Here is a 19,282-nt window from a genome sequence, read left to right as displayed (position 1 = left end):
ATTACCCCTCTCCTAATGTCACTTCATTGGCTTCCTATCCATTTTCGAATACAATTCAAACTCCTCTTACTGACCTACAAATGCACTCACTCATCTGCCCCTCCCCATCTCTCTTCACTTATCTCCCACTGTGATCCGTACCCTCCCACCCCGTGAGCTCCACTCAGCTGGTAAGTCCCTCCTATCTGTGCCCTTATCTTCAACTGCCAATTCAAGACTCCGTCCCTTCTGCCTTGCTGCACCATATGCTTTGAACAAGCTGTCTGTCTCAGGCAGTGTTCAAGGCCCAGGTAAAAGTCCCACCTCTTTGAGAGTGCTTTTGACTCCTAACTCCTCTCACCTTCAGTTCTGCATCCTCAACCATATATCTCATGTCTGTCTGTCCAAGTTAGATTGTAAGCTCTTCCGAGCAGGGATTGTCTATAAATGTCAAAATGTGCCTTTTAGCGCTATGTAAGTGATAAATAGTAGTAGTAGATCTTTACTTGGCTTTAAAATTATTGAGATGCTTGCATGCCCTCATAGAAGGTGGAAGAAATTTCCCTTGTAATACACTGTACCTCACTCTTCTCAACAGACTCCATACCTCGCTAGAAAATTTCTTATAAAATCCAGCAGAAAACCCATCAAGGCTTGGAGCCTTTCCACTCTTAAAAAAAAATTTTTTATCCTGCCCATTCTCCTGCAAAGTTATGGAACATCCATTTTGCTTTCCATCTGTGTCTGAAAGTTTTGGAAATATGACAAACTTCAGATATTTCTGGAGGACATTAAAGGTAACACTACCTTCTGTCTTATACAATTGCTTATAAAAAAGCAAGAATTGATTTCCTATTGCTTCATCAGTACAGTATATAAAAAAGCATCTCTCTGATCTTACTTTTTTTTGCACAATATTACATGTTCTGTTTTCATGGACACATCTTGCTAATATTCTTCCCAAGCAGTTTCCAAATTGAAAATAAAATTGCTTTGATTACCTACACATAAAATGTCCTCTGTTTGCAATCACTGTAATTAACTACGGACCTGTTGTAACTCCCCAAGAAGAAGGGCTCTAAAAGCTTTAAATGCTCTTGTAACAAAAATGAGCGCTAGTGTCCCCATCTGTTTTTACATGCCTACTATTTAATGAGGTTGCCTCATGCCACCACTTTTAAAGCATCCCCTATCAGGCACTTAAAGCATTAATAATTGTGAGATCCTTTCTCTGTAGCTTCCCTTGGAATGCTAGATACCAACTCAGAGGCGCAAATCCCCATCAAAACAAAACCTTCAACTTTGTCATCATACCTGATGTTATTACATTCAACAACTATGTGCTACTAAAAAGGCCCACTTTTCAAAGCTTATTAATTATACCTCTAATTCCATTAAACAACTTCTTTTCATTTTTTGTAAGTTTCCTCTCACCACACTCATGAACAAAAACTATGGGCCTCTTCTATCAAATTGCATTAGCAGTTCATAGCGTGGTGAGCCATGCTGACTGGCCTGCGTAGCTCCCAACGCTCATAGAGTTCCTATGAACATCGGGAGCAGCGCAGGCCAGTCAGCATGGCTCTGTGCTAAAAACTGCTAGTGCAGTTTAATAGAAGAGGCTGTATGTCTTCTGATAATCATGCCAAATTCTTTCATACAAAGATGAATTCTCTTCAGACTAACTTTGCTCTTGTTTTAAGTTTTAATGTAACCAGTCATTCATTATAGGTTAATTCTGCTACCTGGTCCACTTTAACATTCCTTCTATGGATTCTCTTCCTACAATAATTTCACACTTAAATCTGACCACCTTCATCATGGGTTGCAACATGGATCGATACAGAGGCATTATAATATTCTTGGCCTTATTTATCATCCCTTTTCTGATAATTCTTAATATTCTGCTTGCTTTTTTGGCTGCCAGCACGCAGTAGGCAGAAGATTTCAGCAAGGTTAGGTAAAGTTGGCAGATTTCTACAATGACATCTAGATCTTTTTCTTAGGTTCTGACTCCTAAGATAGACCCTAGCACAGTCATGGGCAACTCCGGTCCTCGAGGGCCGGAATCCAATCGGGTTTTCAGGATTTCTCCAATAAATATGCATGAGATCTATTTGCATGCACTGCTTTCAATACATATTCATTGGGGAAATCCTGAAAACCCGATTGGATTCCGGCCCTCGAGGACTGAAGTTGCCCACCCCTGCCCTAGCATCAGGTAAGTATGATTTGGATTATTCTTCCCAATGTGCATCACTTTGCATTTGTCCACGTTAAATTTCACCTGCCATTTGGATGCCCAGTCTTCCAATTTCTTAAGGTCTTTCTGCAACACTTATATTTTAACAACTTTGAATAGTTTTGTGTGTCATCTGCAAATTTAAATCACCCTACTTGTCATTCAGATTTCCAGATCATTTGTAAATATCTTAAGTAGCACTGGTTCGAGTACAGATCCCTATGGCATTCAACTATTCACCTTTCTCCATTGTGAAAAATGGCCATTTTACCCTACCTTTGTTTTCTGTCCAATAACCGATTCCTAATCCACAAAAGTGTATTGCCTCCTTTCCCAGGGCTTTTTAATTTTCTCAGGAGTCTCTCATGAGGAACTATGTCAAAAGCTTTCTGAAAATCTAGATACACTACATCAACCAGTTCACACATTCAATGAAATGAAGCAGATTGGCTGAACCCATGCTGACTCTGTCCTATTAAACCATGTTTGTCTTTGTGTTCCATAATTTTATTCTTTATAGTAGTTTCCACTATTTTGCTCAGCATTAATTATTGGCCTGTAATTTTCCAGATTATCCTTTTTAAAAATCTGTGTTAATTGATCACCTTCCAATTTTCAGATATTGCAGATGATTTTAATGACAAGTTACAGATCACTAATAGCAGATCAGCAAATTCTTGTTTGCAAAACAAAGAAACCATGTAACTCCCCTTCTAAAACAATTATACTGTCTCCCAATAGAATATACGATTCATTTCAAAGTATTAGTCACAAGGTTACTTATGAAGGTGTTCATCTAAACTGAACACCCATGTTATTCCATACACCACAACACAGACTTTGCAATCCATTAGTGATATTAGACTAAGGGCTCCTTTTACTAAGGTGCGCTAGCATTTTTAGCGCATGTAGGAAATTACCACACGCTACACCTTGCGCTACGCTTCTAGAACTAATGCCAGCTCAATGCTGGCGTTAAGGTCTAGCGCGTGCGGCAATGTAGCGCGCGCTATTCCACGCGTTAAAGCCCTAACACAGCTTAGTAAAAGGAGCCCTAATTCTACCTACTTCATTTCATTAAAAAGTGGGAATCCAGAAGAAAGTGTTTTTACTTAAAGGGCTCCAGCACTGTAGAATTATTTACGTCATGATATCCTACTTGAAAGAACATGTATGACTTGACTTTTTTCCCTTCTGAAATCCTATCTCTTTCAATTGACCTTCAGTTGTCTATGATTGTTAACAGGGCTTGTTTAGGGTGGCAGGCAGACTGGCTATAGTTGAGAGCATGGGGATTGATGTGCCTTTACTATTTTCTTGTGTGAATGAGAGTCTTTCTTATCGTAAAATGGAGTTCTTTCCATAGTTAATCTTGTTTTCTGTTTTAACTGCTATTTAGTTGTTTTTAATGTATAATGTTTTTAATTCTGTATACCACTTTGGCTTGTATGGCAAACTAAGCGGTATATCAAGCTTAATAAATGATAAACAATCTTTCCACCAAAAAGGTGAAGTCCTTAAGAAAAAGTATAGTCACTCCTCTTGCTTTAACCCTATCCCTCTCCCTACCCTCCAAAGATTACTATGGGATATGATCCTATCAAAACTGTAGTAGGTAAACCAATGTTCATCTCATTTTCTTATTTATTGAACTTGATATACTAGCTGCATTGCAGCACAATTCAAGGCATTAATACCATAAAATGCCATTAATACCATAAAATAGGACAGTAACACACAAGTTCTGGGTTTCCTACAGTACAACTATATCTCAATGCATTTTACGCAACTCATTAAAAATAATATTTTCCCCCCTGTTCAAGACCATTTACATTCAAGGAAGGAACCCATCGCTGGGATGGCTGTTATAGTCCCATGTAACCTATATGAATTCTCATTATATATCTCTGCCTCCCAGCTCACATTAACCAGAACCCCCTAATATTAAAAAGAAAAGCAAAACACGCCCCTGTCTCTCAAAAATAAATATACTGTTAAACCCAGATTAAAGCACAGTGATAGAAGATGAGCATCTTGTTGTTGAAACTTCAGGTGTCTCCCTTTATGAAGTCTAGCACATACAAATCAGTTTGGACCAGGTCTTCCAGCACCTTCCATACATCCCTCACCACCCATACACCCTGGGATGTTCCTGACACTATCCATATGGATATATAACCACTTGAAATACAAATTAGATTGTTGCAAATATCTAATAACATCCCAAAGTGCTCTGCACATTTGCAGTTGGTACACACTAAATCTTGAAAAACTGATTTTGTAGTTCTATAAAATGTTCTGCTAATGAGCTTTCCACAACACCAGCCCTTGGTTGTGTACTCACTGAAACAAGGATGTGGCACTGTATCTTGCCAGGGCCCCAAGCTTCAGTGTGCTGTCTAGCCTAGCGTAACATTTGCTGCAGCTGCCCCCCTACTCATTGGCTCTGATTGATCTGACAGAAGAATGGCAGTACAGATTTCTTGCACCACTTGCACGCAGTTGAACTGATCTGATTTGAATATATCTTTGAATAGCAAATTGCAGCACAGAGATCTCTTCTAGATCCTCAGTTGTATCTCTAACTTCCTAATGTTCAGGACTATCCAGTTTGTGTGTCACTTGAAGCATTTTAAGCTCACTGTCCAGGTTATCCACAAGCTCCTCTGCTTGGTCCATGCAGTTGCCAATCTCCCAAATCTGTCCAGAGCTCAGAAGCAGCATATTTTTCATTACATTTTCTTAAATGTTGTCTGATTTAACAGAAAAAGTACAAGAAAGGAATAGCTGAAATATTAAAAGTAACAAAAGCATTTCCTTGTAACCATCTAGCCTGCATTAAGGGAATAAAGAATTACATAGTTTTAAAGAAAACAATTAGGCTATAATACCTAATATATTATGGCTTTGATATTCATCCTTTACTCTATAAATCTAAGGTATTATTGGTATTATTTCTCATTAACCTTAAGAAATTGGTCTAAATGTAACAAATCCCTAAAAATATATTCATTACCCTAAAAAGTAAGCCAACAAACAAGGATACGTCAGAAAAAAGGTGAACTCTAAAGCTAGGCTTAAAAGCTAGAAAAAAAGCTTTATGTCTGAGTTGAATGGTCCTAGATTCATCAGGAAAAATATAAATTCTTGCCCCACAATAAACTACATCTTTTTTCTGAAAATATTTCAAAATTAGAGATTTAGGGCTCCTTTTACTAAGCTGCGATAGCAGTTTTAGTGCGTGCAGAATTGCCCCATGCACTAGATGTTAATGCCAGCATTGAGCTGGCATTAGTTCTAGCCACATAGCGCGGGTTTAGTGTGCGCTAAAAATGCTATCGCAGCTTAGTAAAAGGAACCCTTATTCTTTTCATTGCCAAAAGTCACCAAAAGGTAGACCACCTATTTATAACATCATGAATATCCTCAAGGAAGGCAGGTAGATCTATGTTTGAGGAAATTATTTGGTCCAACTTAAACTTACTTTTGTCTGATAAATAATAACAGTTGGTAACTAATACTGTATAATGTCAGCTTGGCTAAACCTAAAATTTCCTTAAAATATTTCCTCAAAATTTCAGGAGGTAACAAATGTATGCAACGAATATTTAAGAAATATAGATTCCTTACTCTATTAGCATTTTCCATTGTTTTCAATTTTAAATGAATATTATGAAAATCCTTAATAGCTGAGAAAGAACTATAGAGAAGTAGACTGTCTTTCCACAGCTGACAAACATTTATCCAGTATGCCAAGATTAGAATCCACAGTAGTTCTTATTATACGTATTGTTATATTTGTATACTTTTAGGATTGCTGTTATTGTTTTTTGGATTTGTATGTTTATTTGTTTTAAATTTCAATAAATTTATGGGAAAGAAAAGAATCCACATTAGTTAATTTTTCAACCACTTCCTGAGAAAAGGTCATATTTTGAGCAGTGACAGCCTTAAGCATTCCCTCAGCTCGTTAGTTTGAATCCCACAAATCTTTCAAAGTAATTTCCTGCTTGTCCCCCATAAGTTGAGGTGATTGACAGGGAGATGTGGCTTGTAAAATTGAAGGTAATTTAGAAAACAAACTTACTTGAGAGAACACATTAACCTAACTTACCCCAGCTCACCTTCTTGGAAGATTCACAACTTGCTGTAAAAAGAAGGGAGTGGAAAAGTCCAGTCAGGAGATCTTAAAGAAGCTTCCAGCTGTGAGAGTACCTGAGATGTAGGAGGTCCCAAAGAGCTTGTCGGGATCACAGATTTATCAGGTCTGAAGGGGTTAAGGTTTTCAATTTGGCTTTCCTCTTCTCCATCTAAGCAAAATGCTAAAGTGTCCAATTTTAGCACTGCTATGCCCTCTTTGGGCATACCCCTGAAGCAGTGCACCACATCTGTGACAGTCTTTGTAAGAAATAGGCAGGCCCCTTTGATGTCAGCAAGTGTCCTTTTTAGTGCCTGTTGGAGTTGGCACTGACCCTTTTGGATGGGAACTCTGTGCAGAAACTGCTGAGTGATATACACTTGAAAACAGAATTTCTACACCAAGATGCCTGGGTAAAGCCTCTTCCCAGCCAAAGCATTTTTAATATCTGTTCTTACTGCTGTCATCTCTGACTTTCATTCTTTAAATCACACAGCTATATTGTGTCTGTTAACTTTGCCATTGCTAACTGACTCTCCACATTAACCTCCTCTTCTGATTCTGACTGCAAGAGTACCAGGTTTTTCCCTTGTTCAAGTGCCATAGCATACCAGAAACTCTGTCAAGCACTTCTGTGAGCTGTGTATTTAAACTTTTCTAGGTGCGTTTGAGTAGACATGTGCCCACTTCAACCAAATTCACAAATCCAGTGAACCAAAGAGGATAGAGAGAAATTGCTGTTATTAATCAGCCCCAACAGAGCTCAGCATTTAAACCTCTATACTGAGTACATCGCCTCCTCCCCCTGTGAAGCAAGTTATTTGCATTTAAGTCAGCTTCTGTTAGGCAATTATAATTTTCTGTATCCAAATTTCTACCTTTAGCGTCACAGTTTTCTGTGGCCTAAGTTGGTATAATTTTAACAATAACTGATTGCTGTAAGGCTGCAATCCCCACCACCAGCAAGCATATACTGAACTAATCTTCAGCAATGAGAGAAAAAAAGACTTTCAAAATACAGAAAATATAAAACTGAATTTTGTGGAGAGGAGGAGCAACCTAATGGTTAGAGCAGTGGTCTGAGAACCAGGAGAGAGGGATTCAATTTACACTGTAGCTCCTTGTGACTGGGCAAGTCATTTAACTCTTCATTGCCCCAGGTACAAATAAGGACCTGTATAAAACATATAAACCATTTTGATTGTAACCACTCCTATTTCAGTGGTTCCCAAGCTAATTCTGAAAACACATCCATCAGGTTTTCAGAATACTCTTGAGATACATTAGTTCTCAATGGCTCTCCACAGAACTATACTATAGTATATACTATTATTTATATCCTGCTAAATACCATGCGGCTTATTGTGGATCATAACTTAAGACAGCTAGTTAAATACAGTGGTACCTCGGTTTACGAGTGCACCGGTTTGCGAGTGTTTTGCAAGACGAGCAAAACATTCGCAAATTTGGTGCCTCGTAAACCGAGCTTGCCTCACTGTACGAGCGCCCCTCCCCCCCCCTGCGAACCGGCACCTTCCCCCCCCCTGCGATCCGGCCCCCCCCCCCCCCCCACTGCAACCTGAGATCCCCCAACCCACCCGAACCCTCTTCTTACTTTCAGTGTAGCCTCTGCACCGGCACCAGCATGTCCTGTGTGTTGGTGCCGGTGCCCGAAAATCTGCTTCCTGTGCCGGGCGCATGCTCAAGGCCTGGCACAGGAAGCAGATTTTCGGGCACCGGCACCAACGCACAGGACATGCTGGTGCCGGTGCCGATGTGGAGGCTACACTGAAAGTAAGAAGAGGGTTCGGGTGGGTTGGGGGATCTCAGGTCGTGGCGGGAAGGTGCCAGTGGCGGCGGGGGGGTGCCCGATGGCGGCGGGGGGGGGGGCGGATCGTGGGGGGGGCCTTCGGGGGGGGCAATGCCGGTTCTCGGGGGGGAGGAGCAGCGCTGCTGGCCTCGGGGGGGGGGAAGGTGGGGGGTGGGAACATATCAAAGCAAGTTTCCCTTACTTCCTATGGGGAAACTTGCTTTGATATACGAGCATGCTCCTGAAACGGATTATGCTCGTAATCCAAGGTACCACTGTACTAGGAATTTTAGTATACTCGGTATATTCATTATGGATCTCCTGAAAATGAAATCTCTTAAGCTGGATTTAGAGCAAAGTTGGGAAATACTGTTTGTTAGAAATGTTTTTTTTTTCTGATTTGTCAGTAACTCTTTAAGCCATTAGGGACTAAGGGAACTGTCATCAAAATGGTAACTACTGTAGTTCAGACGCTGAAATCTCAAACCTGTTTGATTTCAGAAAGACTATCACATATGGTTTATGTATTTACTAGTTTTTTTAGCCCATTACATTAGCGGGTGCTAGAATAGATGTGTCCCTGCTCCCCCTGTCCAGGAGTAGCCCTTCTCCCTTCCTTTTACCTCCCCCCTGTCCAGCAGTAGCCCTTCTTCCTTATTTTACCTTCCCCCTGTCCAGCAGCACCCCTTCCCTGCTCCCCCTGTCCAGCAGTAGCCCTTCTCCCTTCCTTTTACCTCCCCCTGTCCAGCAGCACCCCTTCCCGGCTCCCCATGTCCAGCAGTAGCCCTTCTTCCTTACTTTTACCTTCCCCCTGTCTAGCAGCACCCCTTCCCTGCTCCCCCTGTCCAGCAGTAGCCCTTCACCCTTCCTTTTACCTCCCCCCTGTCAAGTAGCACCCCTTCCCGGCTCCCCATATCCAGCAGTAGCCCTTCTTCCTTACTTTTACCTTCCCCCTGTCCAGCAACACCCCTTCCTTGCTCCACATGTCCAGCAGTAGCCCTTCTCCCTTAGTTTTACCTCCCCCTATCCAGTAGTACCCCTTCTCACTTCCCTGCTCCCTGTCCAGCATCTGCTAGGCTGGACAGCCTCGGGGCTTTTGCTAGGCCGGTCTGCCTCGCATTATCAAAGTGGGCTGGCCTAGCAAATGCCCCGCAGCTGCTTGATGAAATCGTGGCTGCTGCCGCTGCTGATCCGGGGGTGAGAAGAAAAGGTGTCTCGGCAGCGGCAGCATAGATAGCAGGCAGAAGTCAGCTGGCTTCGGAGATCAGGGCAGAAATTCAGCTGAGGCAGGCACTGCGCATGCGCGTCATGGAGTCACGGAGGCATGGAGATTGAAGTGCGCATGCACGCTAAGGATTTTATTATAGCGGATTGATTTTTATTCACCCGGACCAAGGGAGAATACAGCAATTATATGCATAATCATATCAACATACATTAAAATCAGTCAATAAGAAACAAAGTGTACTATATCAACATAGCATTGCAGTCAATCATCCTCAAATCAAAAATCTTACACTTTGTTTGTTCCTTTGTTTGTCAGTCTGTGCCTCATAATCTTATAAAACTTCACAAATAAAAGTGTTTTCAGTAACTTTTTTAATTTATCTGTATCCAGAGTCAGTCTTATCTATTTTAAAAAAATGTTCACTCTAAACTTACATCTCAAAGAACATTCACGCCATACTTATATCTCAAAAAAGTTTATTATTAGCTTATATTTCAAAAAATGTTCTCTCTAATGGAAGTTGATTCCACAGGCTGGACAGCTATTGAAAAAATGCTTTTCCTGGTGTGTTCAAAATATATTCTCCTCAAAACCAAAATAGTAAGAAGTCATGCTTCTTCTGATTGTAATAATTTGGTCTATAAATCTGTAAAACTGATTGCAAATTGAAAGCTATATTCTTTATTAATCTATTCCAGTATATTTCTGAGTTGTGCTATGCCTAAATAGGTTCAAGATGACTTACAATATAAGGAATAACTGAATATATATGCTACATTATAGCAGTTTGAGAAGGACAGAGTTATGAAGAGAGGAATGAGGTTCCATGACTGTACTAATATAACTCTTGAGTATGGAATTTAGTGACACTAAGTATTTCAAGTTAGTTGTCTATAGTGTGTATGCTTTCAAAGAAAGTTTTAAATTTTTTTCAGAATCTGTTATAGAATGTTTCCATCTTGATGTCAGTTGGGAGGTTGTTCCAGGTCTTGGTTCCAAGATAAGTGAAGAGTGAGTCAAATGTATGTTTGTAGTTAACTCCTTTGGGAGATGGAAGGAGTAATTGAAGTGATTCCAATTTTCTGATTGATGCTGACCAGGAATTGATGAATAGGTTTATGAGTGGTTCAGCAGTTTTTGCATATAGAATTTGGAATATTATACATGATAATTTGAAGGTGATATGAGTTTTGACGGGTCGCCAATATAAGTTCTTATAGAAAGATGAGACGGAGTCAAAATTCTTTAGTTTGAATATTAGTCTGATCACCAGGAGTGTAGCCCCACATGGAGTGGCAGTAATCCTGCTGGGACAGTATAACCATTTGTGTTGGTACAGCAAAGTGGTGCCCTTGAAAAACGGGCACCGTAAATCTTAGTCTTCTCAGATAGTAGGTGTTTTTCTTCCTTAAGTTGGATACTTGAGATTCGTATGATAGGATGGAGTTGAGTATGACTCCAAGGACTTTGTATGTCTTCTTGATATCCAGTGTGGATCCTAAGGATAGAGTTGCAGTGGAAGGAACTGTGTGTACATTGTTATGAAACCATAGAATGTTTAGTTTGAGTTTGCTGGATGTGGCCCATATCTGCATTTTGTCTATGCTGTAGAAAAGATGTTCTTAATGCTGGTATTTTATTCAATCCAACACATGAAAAGTACACAATAATCTACATATAGCCCCATAGACAGTTAAATAATGTGAACACAACACGGGCTGTTTTGGCAAAAAAACGCCTTCCTCAGGGGTCCTATAAAATATATTAATATATACATGTCATGAAGTGCATATGGGCCTTAAAAAATAATAAGTGAAAGGTGAGTGAAGATGAAAAATGGAGTAAAAAGAGATGAGGACGTGAATAAATGAGTAGAATGTATATGTAATGGGAAAGTGTGAATAAGTGATTGAAACAATGAAAGGTGAATGTGTGTATAATAATTATCTAAGTAATAAACCATCATGAAAATATAAAAAACTATATCTACATCATGAGAAATAGGGTGAAGGTGCTCCTATGAATGAAAATGTCTAAGGCATGCAGAGCTGGTGAAAGGCACTTAACAGAACAATAGTTACTTAAGTTTAACAACCCTCTGGAATGTAATCATAAGAGAATGCTTTCCACAGATTTTCAAATGTTGTTTTTTCAAAGTTACACAAACTTTAGTTTTCTTTATAAACATTTTAAAATTGTTTCTTGAAATAAGATAAAATAGTTTTTAATGTTTGGCATCTAATATCTAACAAGGCATTTCTTGTTCACTTTAGATTAAATCAAAATCAAATGACTGTATAATCACTCCTGTGAAATTATTTGGAAGTATTAATGCAGAGGGATATTTGCCAGAATATCAGAAATTTATAGATAAATATAGGAACCTCAACTCATAGATTTAACTATTCTTCATTTTGCAGTTTCTGAGCCCAAAGTCCTTTGATATAACTGATGCAGATCACTGGAGCTTTTTTTTTTTTTTTGCTGTAAAATAAAAGTAGCTCAGAACAAAAGCAGAGAGAAACAGTGCTTGCTTGAAAAGTGCAGGGAAGCAAAAGGTTGCCTTTATCCAAACACAACAGATAAAAACTAACTGAAGGAAAGAAAGTGAAACTCAGGACTGATATCGCAACATTGACTGAGCAGAAGTATGTAAAACATTGACCAGTATAAAAGCAAATATTAGTATTTAACCTGAATTGTAGGAGTCTGATGTGAGCCTCTGCCTTACAATTCTGTATTAATGGCCATGTACCAATATAGCCAATAATAAGGGAATATCTAAGTACCTATTTTCTTATAATTTTAATGTACCCTATTGTCTATTTTTTCTGTAAACCGCTTAGAATCCTAATGGAGTTTAGCGGTATATAAGAAATAAATTAAATTACATTACATTACATTACATATGGGCTTTAAAAAAAATTAGCACATGTATACTTAACCACTATCCATTTTGCAAGAGGTAAAGGTTTACATGATATTCCTACACTAATCAGTTAGGTGCATGGTAGTGCTGCCCGATTCGCGATTTGAATCGATTTGTTTTTGTAAAAAATCGGCCTTGCCGATTCAGTGGGGTCAGTCAGGAAGTGCATGAGGTTATGCCAGTCATCTTCAATGCAAGACCCGCACACCTGTCCAGAGCTCTATTCCACCCCCTCCCCTGTGGGATCCAGTACTTATTTACCCTGCTAGCTCCCCAACAACACTGCATGCGTTCACTGTCGGGGCCACGGGCAGCATTACAAACACGCTGCCTTCGTGAGCCCTGGAAGCTTTTCCTCTGTTACAGCGTCTGACCATAGAGAAGGCTGCCTTTTGAGTGTTAGGGTGGGGTTTGGTTTCCTGGCTGTGGAAGTCGGAATTTGTGTGCTGTGCAGAGCGAGGAACAGATTCGGGTAGGGCGGAACAGCAGCTAATGGAGAGATCAGTGTTCCACCAACAACTGTCATGGGGTCAGAATGGATGAAAGACTTCCCATGTTGTGCGTCTTTGGGAGAATTCTCGCCTATGCAGGGACAGGAAACTGTAGATGAGTGATAGGCTTCCGGGGCCGCTGAAGGCATCGTGTTTGCTTCACTCACGCTGCCCGTGTGACCCCAAGAGTAAAAGTGCAGCGAACGAGTAAATGATCCTGCGGGGATGGGAGAATAGAGTTCTAGACGTGTGAGTGGGCCCAGATGAGTGGAACAGGCTGGAGGAAGAGATTGACTTATGAGGACTGGAGCTAGTCAGAAAATCTGCTGGGCCCATATGAGTGGAACAGGCTGGAGGGAGAGAGATTGACCTGTGGGGAGCTAGTCAGAGAAATTGCTGGAGTTTGGTTGGGGGAAGAGAAAATGTTAAAAAGAGACAGCAAGAGAAACTAGTGAGAACAGGTTGGGAACAAAGAGCAGAGCAATAGGTAAAAATCTGGATTTCGTGCTTCCTTGAAAATGATGAAGGATCCGACTGGGAGAGAGATGGTGGAGAATGGGATTTAGAGAGGGAAGGAACAGAAAGGGAGAGAAGTTGGACACAAGTGATGGTGTGGAGAGGGGGTGGGGGATAGAGAAACTTGATAGGAGGGTAATTGGGAAGAGAAAGGGAGAGCTGGTGGACCTTGGGGTGGTGAGGAAGGAGGGAGAGATCCTGGATGAAAGGGTAGTTGAGAAACGGAGAGATGGTGGATCTGGGGATAGGGGGGGGCCATCGCTGCAACTACAGGGATGGAGATGAAAAAAGGAAAGATGCCAGACCTCCAGGGAAGGGAAGGGGAGGACAGAGATGGAAGATGGATGATTATCACGGAGAAAGAAGGAAACGACAAAAGGGCAGGAGACCCTCGCAAACGAGTTATCAGAAGACAACCAGAGCCTGGGATCAACATGATTTCAATAATGACCAGACAACAAAAGGTAGAAAAAATAATTTTATTTTCTGTTTTGTGATTAGCAGTGCTGCCCGATTCAGAGAAAAATATTTTGATTCGATTCACCCTGTTGAATCGATTCCCCCCCCCCACCCCCACCCCGATTCGATTCACTGTTAAAGACACAGCTTTTTAAGTTTAAACAAAGTACAACAATAAATTTCACAACAACAATAAATTTCACAAAGTACTTCAAAACAATCACATTTTTCCATTAAAGCAGTTTTGGAGACATTTGATTGAACAGTCTTTTTTCCCATTCCATAAGCAAGCAATATGAAAAAGATTTCCTTAATTATCTACTCAAACATTTTTGCTATTTACTTTCATTGTACCTAGATTATTATTCAGTAGAAAAAATTTAGTTTGTTCAATCAATCAGAACATTCACTCAAAGAAGTCCAATGTCCAGACAGGATTTGATTGAACAAACTAAATTTTTTCTATTGAATAATAGTTTAGGTATAATGAATAGCAAAAATGTTAAAGCCACACAGAAAAGCAGTAAAAGTCAATAGGTTCTCCGAGTGGGAACAACCTGATGTCTTAGCACTTGAGGAAAAGACCACGTAATAATGTTTATAAGATAAATCATATAAATGAATATACTGAAGCAGGGTGTGTCCTCAGCGTGAGAGGTAAGCGAGGGGAGAGAATCTCCAGCACTTTACACAATAAGGCACAGGTTAATCACCCTCTGCCTGCACACCACCATAGGACACCTCACATGTGCTCATATTAATCAATGTGATAAATTAAACAGTGATATACAATTGGTCAATCACACGAGTGCAAGATCAAACAGGTTGTTCCCACTCAGAGAACCTATTGACTTTTACTGCTTTTCTGTTTGAGTAGATAATTAAGCAAATTTCTGATAGCCTACAGAAATGATTCTCAGCTTCCATCCCCAGGACCCCGGCCGATTCTGAGCTTCCATCCCCAGCCCCCAAGACTCACCAGCCTCCTTGCTGATTCCCAGCTTCCATCCCCAGCCCCCAAGACTCACCAGCCCCCCTGCCGATTCCCAGCTTCCATCCCCAGCCCCCAAGACTCACCAGCCCCCGTGCTGATTCTCAGCTTCCATCCCCAGCCCCCCTGCTGATTCCCAGCTTCCATCCCCAGCCCCCAAGACTCACCAGCCCCCTGCCGATTCCCAGCTTCCATCCCCAGCCCCCAAAACTCATCAGCCCCCCTGCTGATTTCAGCTTCCATCCCCAGACCCCAAGACTCACCAGCCCCCCTGCTGATTCTCAGCTTCCATACCCAGCCCCCAAGACTCACCAGCCCCCCTGCCGATTTCAGCTTACATACCCAGCCCCCCTGCCAATTTCAGCTTCCATCCCCAGCCCCCAAGACTCACCAGCCCCCCTGCTGATTTCAGCTTTCATCCCCAGCCCCCAAGACTCACCTGCCCCCCTGCTGATTTCAGCTTCCATCCCTAGCCCCCAAGACTCACCAGCCCCCCTGCCGATTTCAGCTTTCATCCCCAACCTCCAAGACTCGCCAGCCCCCCTGCCAATTTCAGCCTCCAAGACTCACCAGCCCCCTGCTGATTCGGAGCTTCAATCACCAGCCCCCAAAACTCACCAGCCCCCCTGCCAATGTATTTACTTACTGCCTGAACTGGATATTAAATCACGGGGAAAGAGCTAGCCAAAAATAGTATTTGCTGCTGCACGAGGTCCGCTTGCCCGCCACTTGACTCTCCCACTCCTTTCGTTTCTTCCTATGTAACTTCCGGTTTTGCAAAACCGGAAGTTACATTAGATGGGAAGAGTCCGGCGTCATGAAATAGCCCGAACTCGTCTTGCGGCTGAATCGGCAAGTCCGGTTTTTAATAAAAACGAACCGATTCGAATCGATTCACCTGATTTGAATCGGTGAACCGATTCGAATCGTGAATCGGGCAGCACTAGTGATTACAATATGTCAGATTTGAACCGCAAATGTGAGCTAGGATTTAACTGAGAGAAGAAAGGTCTTTTTTGTTTACACCACAGTGCCAGCGTGGGTAGGAGAGAGCAAAGGGAGTGAAGAGGCTATAAAATAAACACACCAGGATGTCAGAAAAAAAATACCCAATTGGGCAGGAAAATCGAATTGAAAAATCGATTCAATAGGCTGAATCAAATCGAATTGAATCGAAATATTTTTTCCTGAATCGGCAGCACTAGTTTCAAGTTTATTAAAATTTTGATATAAACACAATATCAACTATTTTCAATGTGTATAACAATAAAAGTTGTTTTTTTTTGGGGGGGGGAAAAATAAAACAATTTATACAGGTAAACATACAATCGATGTACACAATTAATTAGTGATACATAGGGAAAGAGGAGTGAACTAGTGCATGGCAATGCCCACATTGCATCCACAGACATGCCCCTTCAAAATTTATAAAAAATGTTTTAGCACACACTAACCGATCCGTGTCCGATCCGGGCAGGGCCGATCGATTCTGAAAGGAAGAATATAAAATCGGGGGCAATCGGTGGCATGCCCACATCTCTCGACATGGATCACTAGGTAGTGATCCCAACGCATGCGCAGACCATTTACTTTGTCTGTAGATGGTCTACGCATGTGTTTGCTGTCCGTTTTTGTTTGTTTTTTTTTTTTACTGGCCCCAACTCACCTGCTCTCTGCCGCCCTTCCCTGCAGTGTAAGCCTGTGGTTAAAACCATGGGCTCGTACTGCAGGAAGGGGAGGCGGAGAGCCAAGGAGCCAGAGAGAGAGAGTCGGGGAGGCAGAGAGCAGGAGAGCTTGGGAACCAGAGAGAGCTGGGGAAGCAGAGAGCAGGTTTATTGCAGGGCTGGCAGGACAGTCGGAAAAGACGTGAATGACTGGTCCCCAGTAGTCGCTTCTTGTTGATCGGCCAGCCCAGTCGGTGTTCAAGATTTTTGTTTAGTGAATTGTGTCCCTGCCTACTTTGCATTTCGTTTCCCCTCATTTGCATGCACGGATCGGAATCAGATCGGCACAGCGGTTAGTGAATTGGGTTGGAGAAAAATCGGGTTGCAAAGGGGTCGCAGACCTATCGGTACATGATCGGTTTGCATAGTGAATCTAGCCCACAGGGCCTGATTCTAAAAATGGTTCCTTAAGTTAGGCGGCGGTAGGCACCCTATCGCCACCTAACTTAATTGCTTTAATTTGTTTTAATTGGTTCAGTCAATTACCATGCCATTAAAAACTGATTAAAAACTCATTTAAAAAAGTAGGTGCCAGAATCATGTCTAAACATGGTGTCAAAGGTCAAAGTAGGCATGGTTGGGGTAGAGATTACCTTAGGCGCTGTTAGCTACCATTCTCAGTCAAACTTAAGTGCCAGTAATGTAGGCCTTTAAAACCCTTGCCTATATTACCTGCACCAAAATATTTCTGTAGCTGCAATTCTGTAAATGGCACCTACACGTGATTGGCATTTGGATGGTGCCGTTTTTGTAGATGCTGTTCACAGAATCTGACTTTAACTGCATGCACATTAGCACCAACCTAGCGTAGCTTTGGAAAAGGGCCCCTTAATTACACTGGTCCCTCAGTATCTGTGGGGAAAACTAAATGAATTAGAACCTTTAATTTCTAATAAAAATAAACTCTGCTATATTGGTTATCTTCATTTTAGATTTGAATAATGGTGAGTAGCCACTATTATTTTTCAGGAGTTGAAAATAATCTTGTTTTTAAAAGGCTTATAATTGGAAGAATGCATAAATTAAATATGTCTTATGATGTGCAGAATTTGATCCCTCTGCTTGCTCTTTTCTTTTTCTTATAAAATAAAGGTGTTTTTTTATTCCATTACTAGTGCCTCTGATCTCTTTTCTTTTTTTGTGTCTTTCCTCTCAGGTATTCCAGCATCTTCAGCAAATAGCTTAGAGACTCTCCAGGATGACAATCCACCACACTGGTTAAAATCTCTGCAGGCACTCACAGAGATGGACGGCCCCAGCAACACAATGCCTATACAGAGTCACCACAGCAACCCTTTTAACACACAGATCCCCCTACACAGAGCCAGCTGGAACCCTTACCCATCCCCTTCAAATCCTAGCAGTTTCCATTCCCCTCCTCCAGGTTTTCAGACAGCCTTCAGACCACCTGGCAAAGCTCCCACAGACCTGCTACAGAGCTCCACACTGGATCGTCATTAAGTGAGAATGAACATTCAACAAGCAGGAGTTGCTATCTATAATCCTTTCTCTTGCCCCTAACATTCTCCTCATCAAATCTTTCGGAAGAACTTAGTTCCTGATCAAAACATATTCACCTCAAATCCAATGCAGTTGCAGAGTCATGGCTGCCTTCTGTTGCAGAGTTTTGCTGAAAGGCCAAATGATTTAAAAACATCATTTTATTTTCTTAAACTGTTTTAAGTGAATAAAGAGAAAAAGTAAATTGATGCACAATGTCAGCACACATAAAATTGAAAATCTTCCTGTTGTGAAAATTTGTTTTGCCTTTGTTTTCATTCTTACTGTTTATGTCACACAATGATGAAATAGATAAATTTACAACTCTACCAAAATGTCAAGATATTTAGCAATCAGTCACAGAAATGTTGATCTATTCATTTCAATGCAAGATAACTTAATAAATAATTACTATCTGCAAAAGAAAATCTGTGGCCTATTGGACCAGTTTGCATCCTAAGTCACAGAGCATTGGACGGAGTTGTTCTGATGTACATGTCAGCTGAGATTTTGGCATGCAGTGGGTAAAATAAATATTTTGTTTATAACAGGCACAGTTGCTGAACAAATGAGTCTAGTACAGACAAATTGAGTTTTAAACACAAATGAAAAAAAAACCTAATTTGGCTTTAGATTAAAAATAAATGTAATGTTTTCTTTTTTTAAGTACTTACATGTCTAATACCTAGTGCATAGATAAAAGTGCTGATATGGTTGGTTTTTTCCCCTTTTTTTAACAGCATACAATTTCTTATGATAGGGCTCTCTGGAATAGCACTGCATTGGGGTGGTTCACATGATCACCATCAGAAGTTTAAATTTTGACTTCCTCTGCCTGCAGCTTTTATTTAACCCTGTAGTTTCTGGACATTTGTGCCGTATTGAAAAGACAGGAAAGGATTTTTTTTTAAATCCAGATAAATAAAGATGGTTATTAACCTGATGCTAAAAAACTAAAAAAAAGAAAATGTACCTCTTCCGAATTAAAACTAAAATCTGAAAATTTGAAGTTGTTGGGAGATTTTTATTTTATCAAGGTTTCTTTAGAGCCTGACTACTTTAATGAATAATGGAATAAATGTATATCTGATATAATTGTTTTTAACACATCAGTGGTCAATATTTATATAGAATTATTGAACACAATTGTATGGTAGCGTACAATTTATATGGTTTTATCAGTGACTCTGCCTTGAAGAAATTGTTGTCTGAGTTCCAAAGGATAAACTGATTTGATCAAGGGTCACAAAAAGAATAGGACCAGATAAATGGTCT

At 40.8% G+C, this 19,282-nt stretch overlaps 1 protein-coding gene across 5 annotated transcripts in view; it reads left to right on the top strand.

Moving 5' to 3' along the window:
* The window catches only part of CNOT4 (CCR4-NOT transcription complex subunit 4), a 974,933-nt gene extending 955,921 nt beyond the window's left edge, over positions 1-19,012 (top strand). For all 5 annotated transcript variants that reach the window (XM_033957877.1, XM_033957875.1, XM_033957878.1 and 2 more), the window contains one exon: positions 17,664-19,012. In XM_033957877.1, the coding sequence (XP_033813768.1) occupies positions 17,664-17,968 (305 nt within the window). In that variant the 3' untranslated portion in view covers positions 17,969-19,012. The remainder of the gene's footprint in view (positions 1-17,663) is intronic.
* The last annotated feature ends 270 nt before the right edge of the window (positions 19,013-19,282 follow it).

Source organism: Geotrypetes seraphini, chromosome 9 (assembly GCF_902459505.1).
Source record: "Geotrypetes seraphini chromosome 9, aGeoSer1.1, whole genome shotgun sequence".
Taxonomy (NCBI): domain Eukaryota; kingdom Metazoa; phylum Chordata; class Amphibia; order Gymnophiona; family Dermophiidae; genus Geotrypetes; species Geotrypetes seraphini.
The sequence above is the reverse complement of the archived record's forward strand: the minus strand, read 5'-3'. Positions and strand labels throughout refer to the sequence as shown.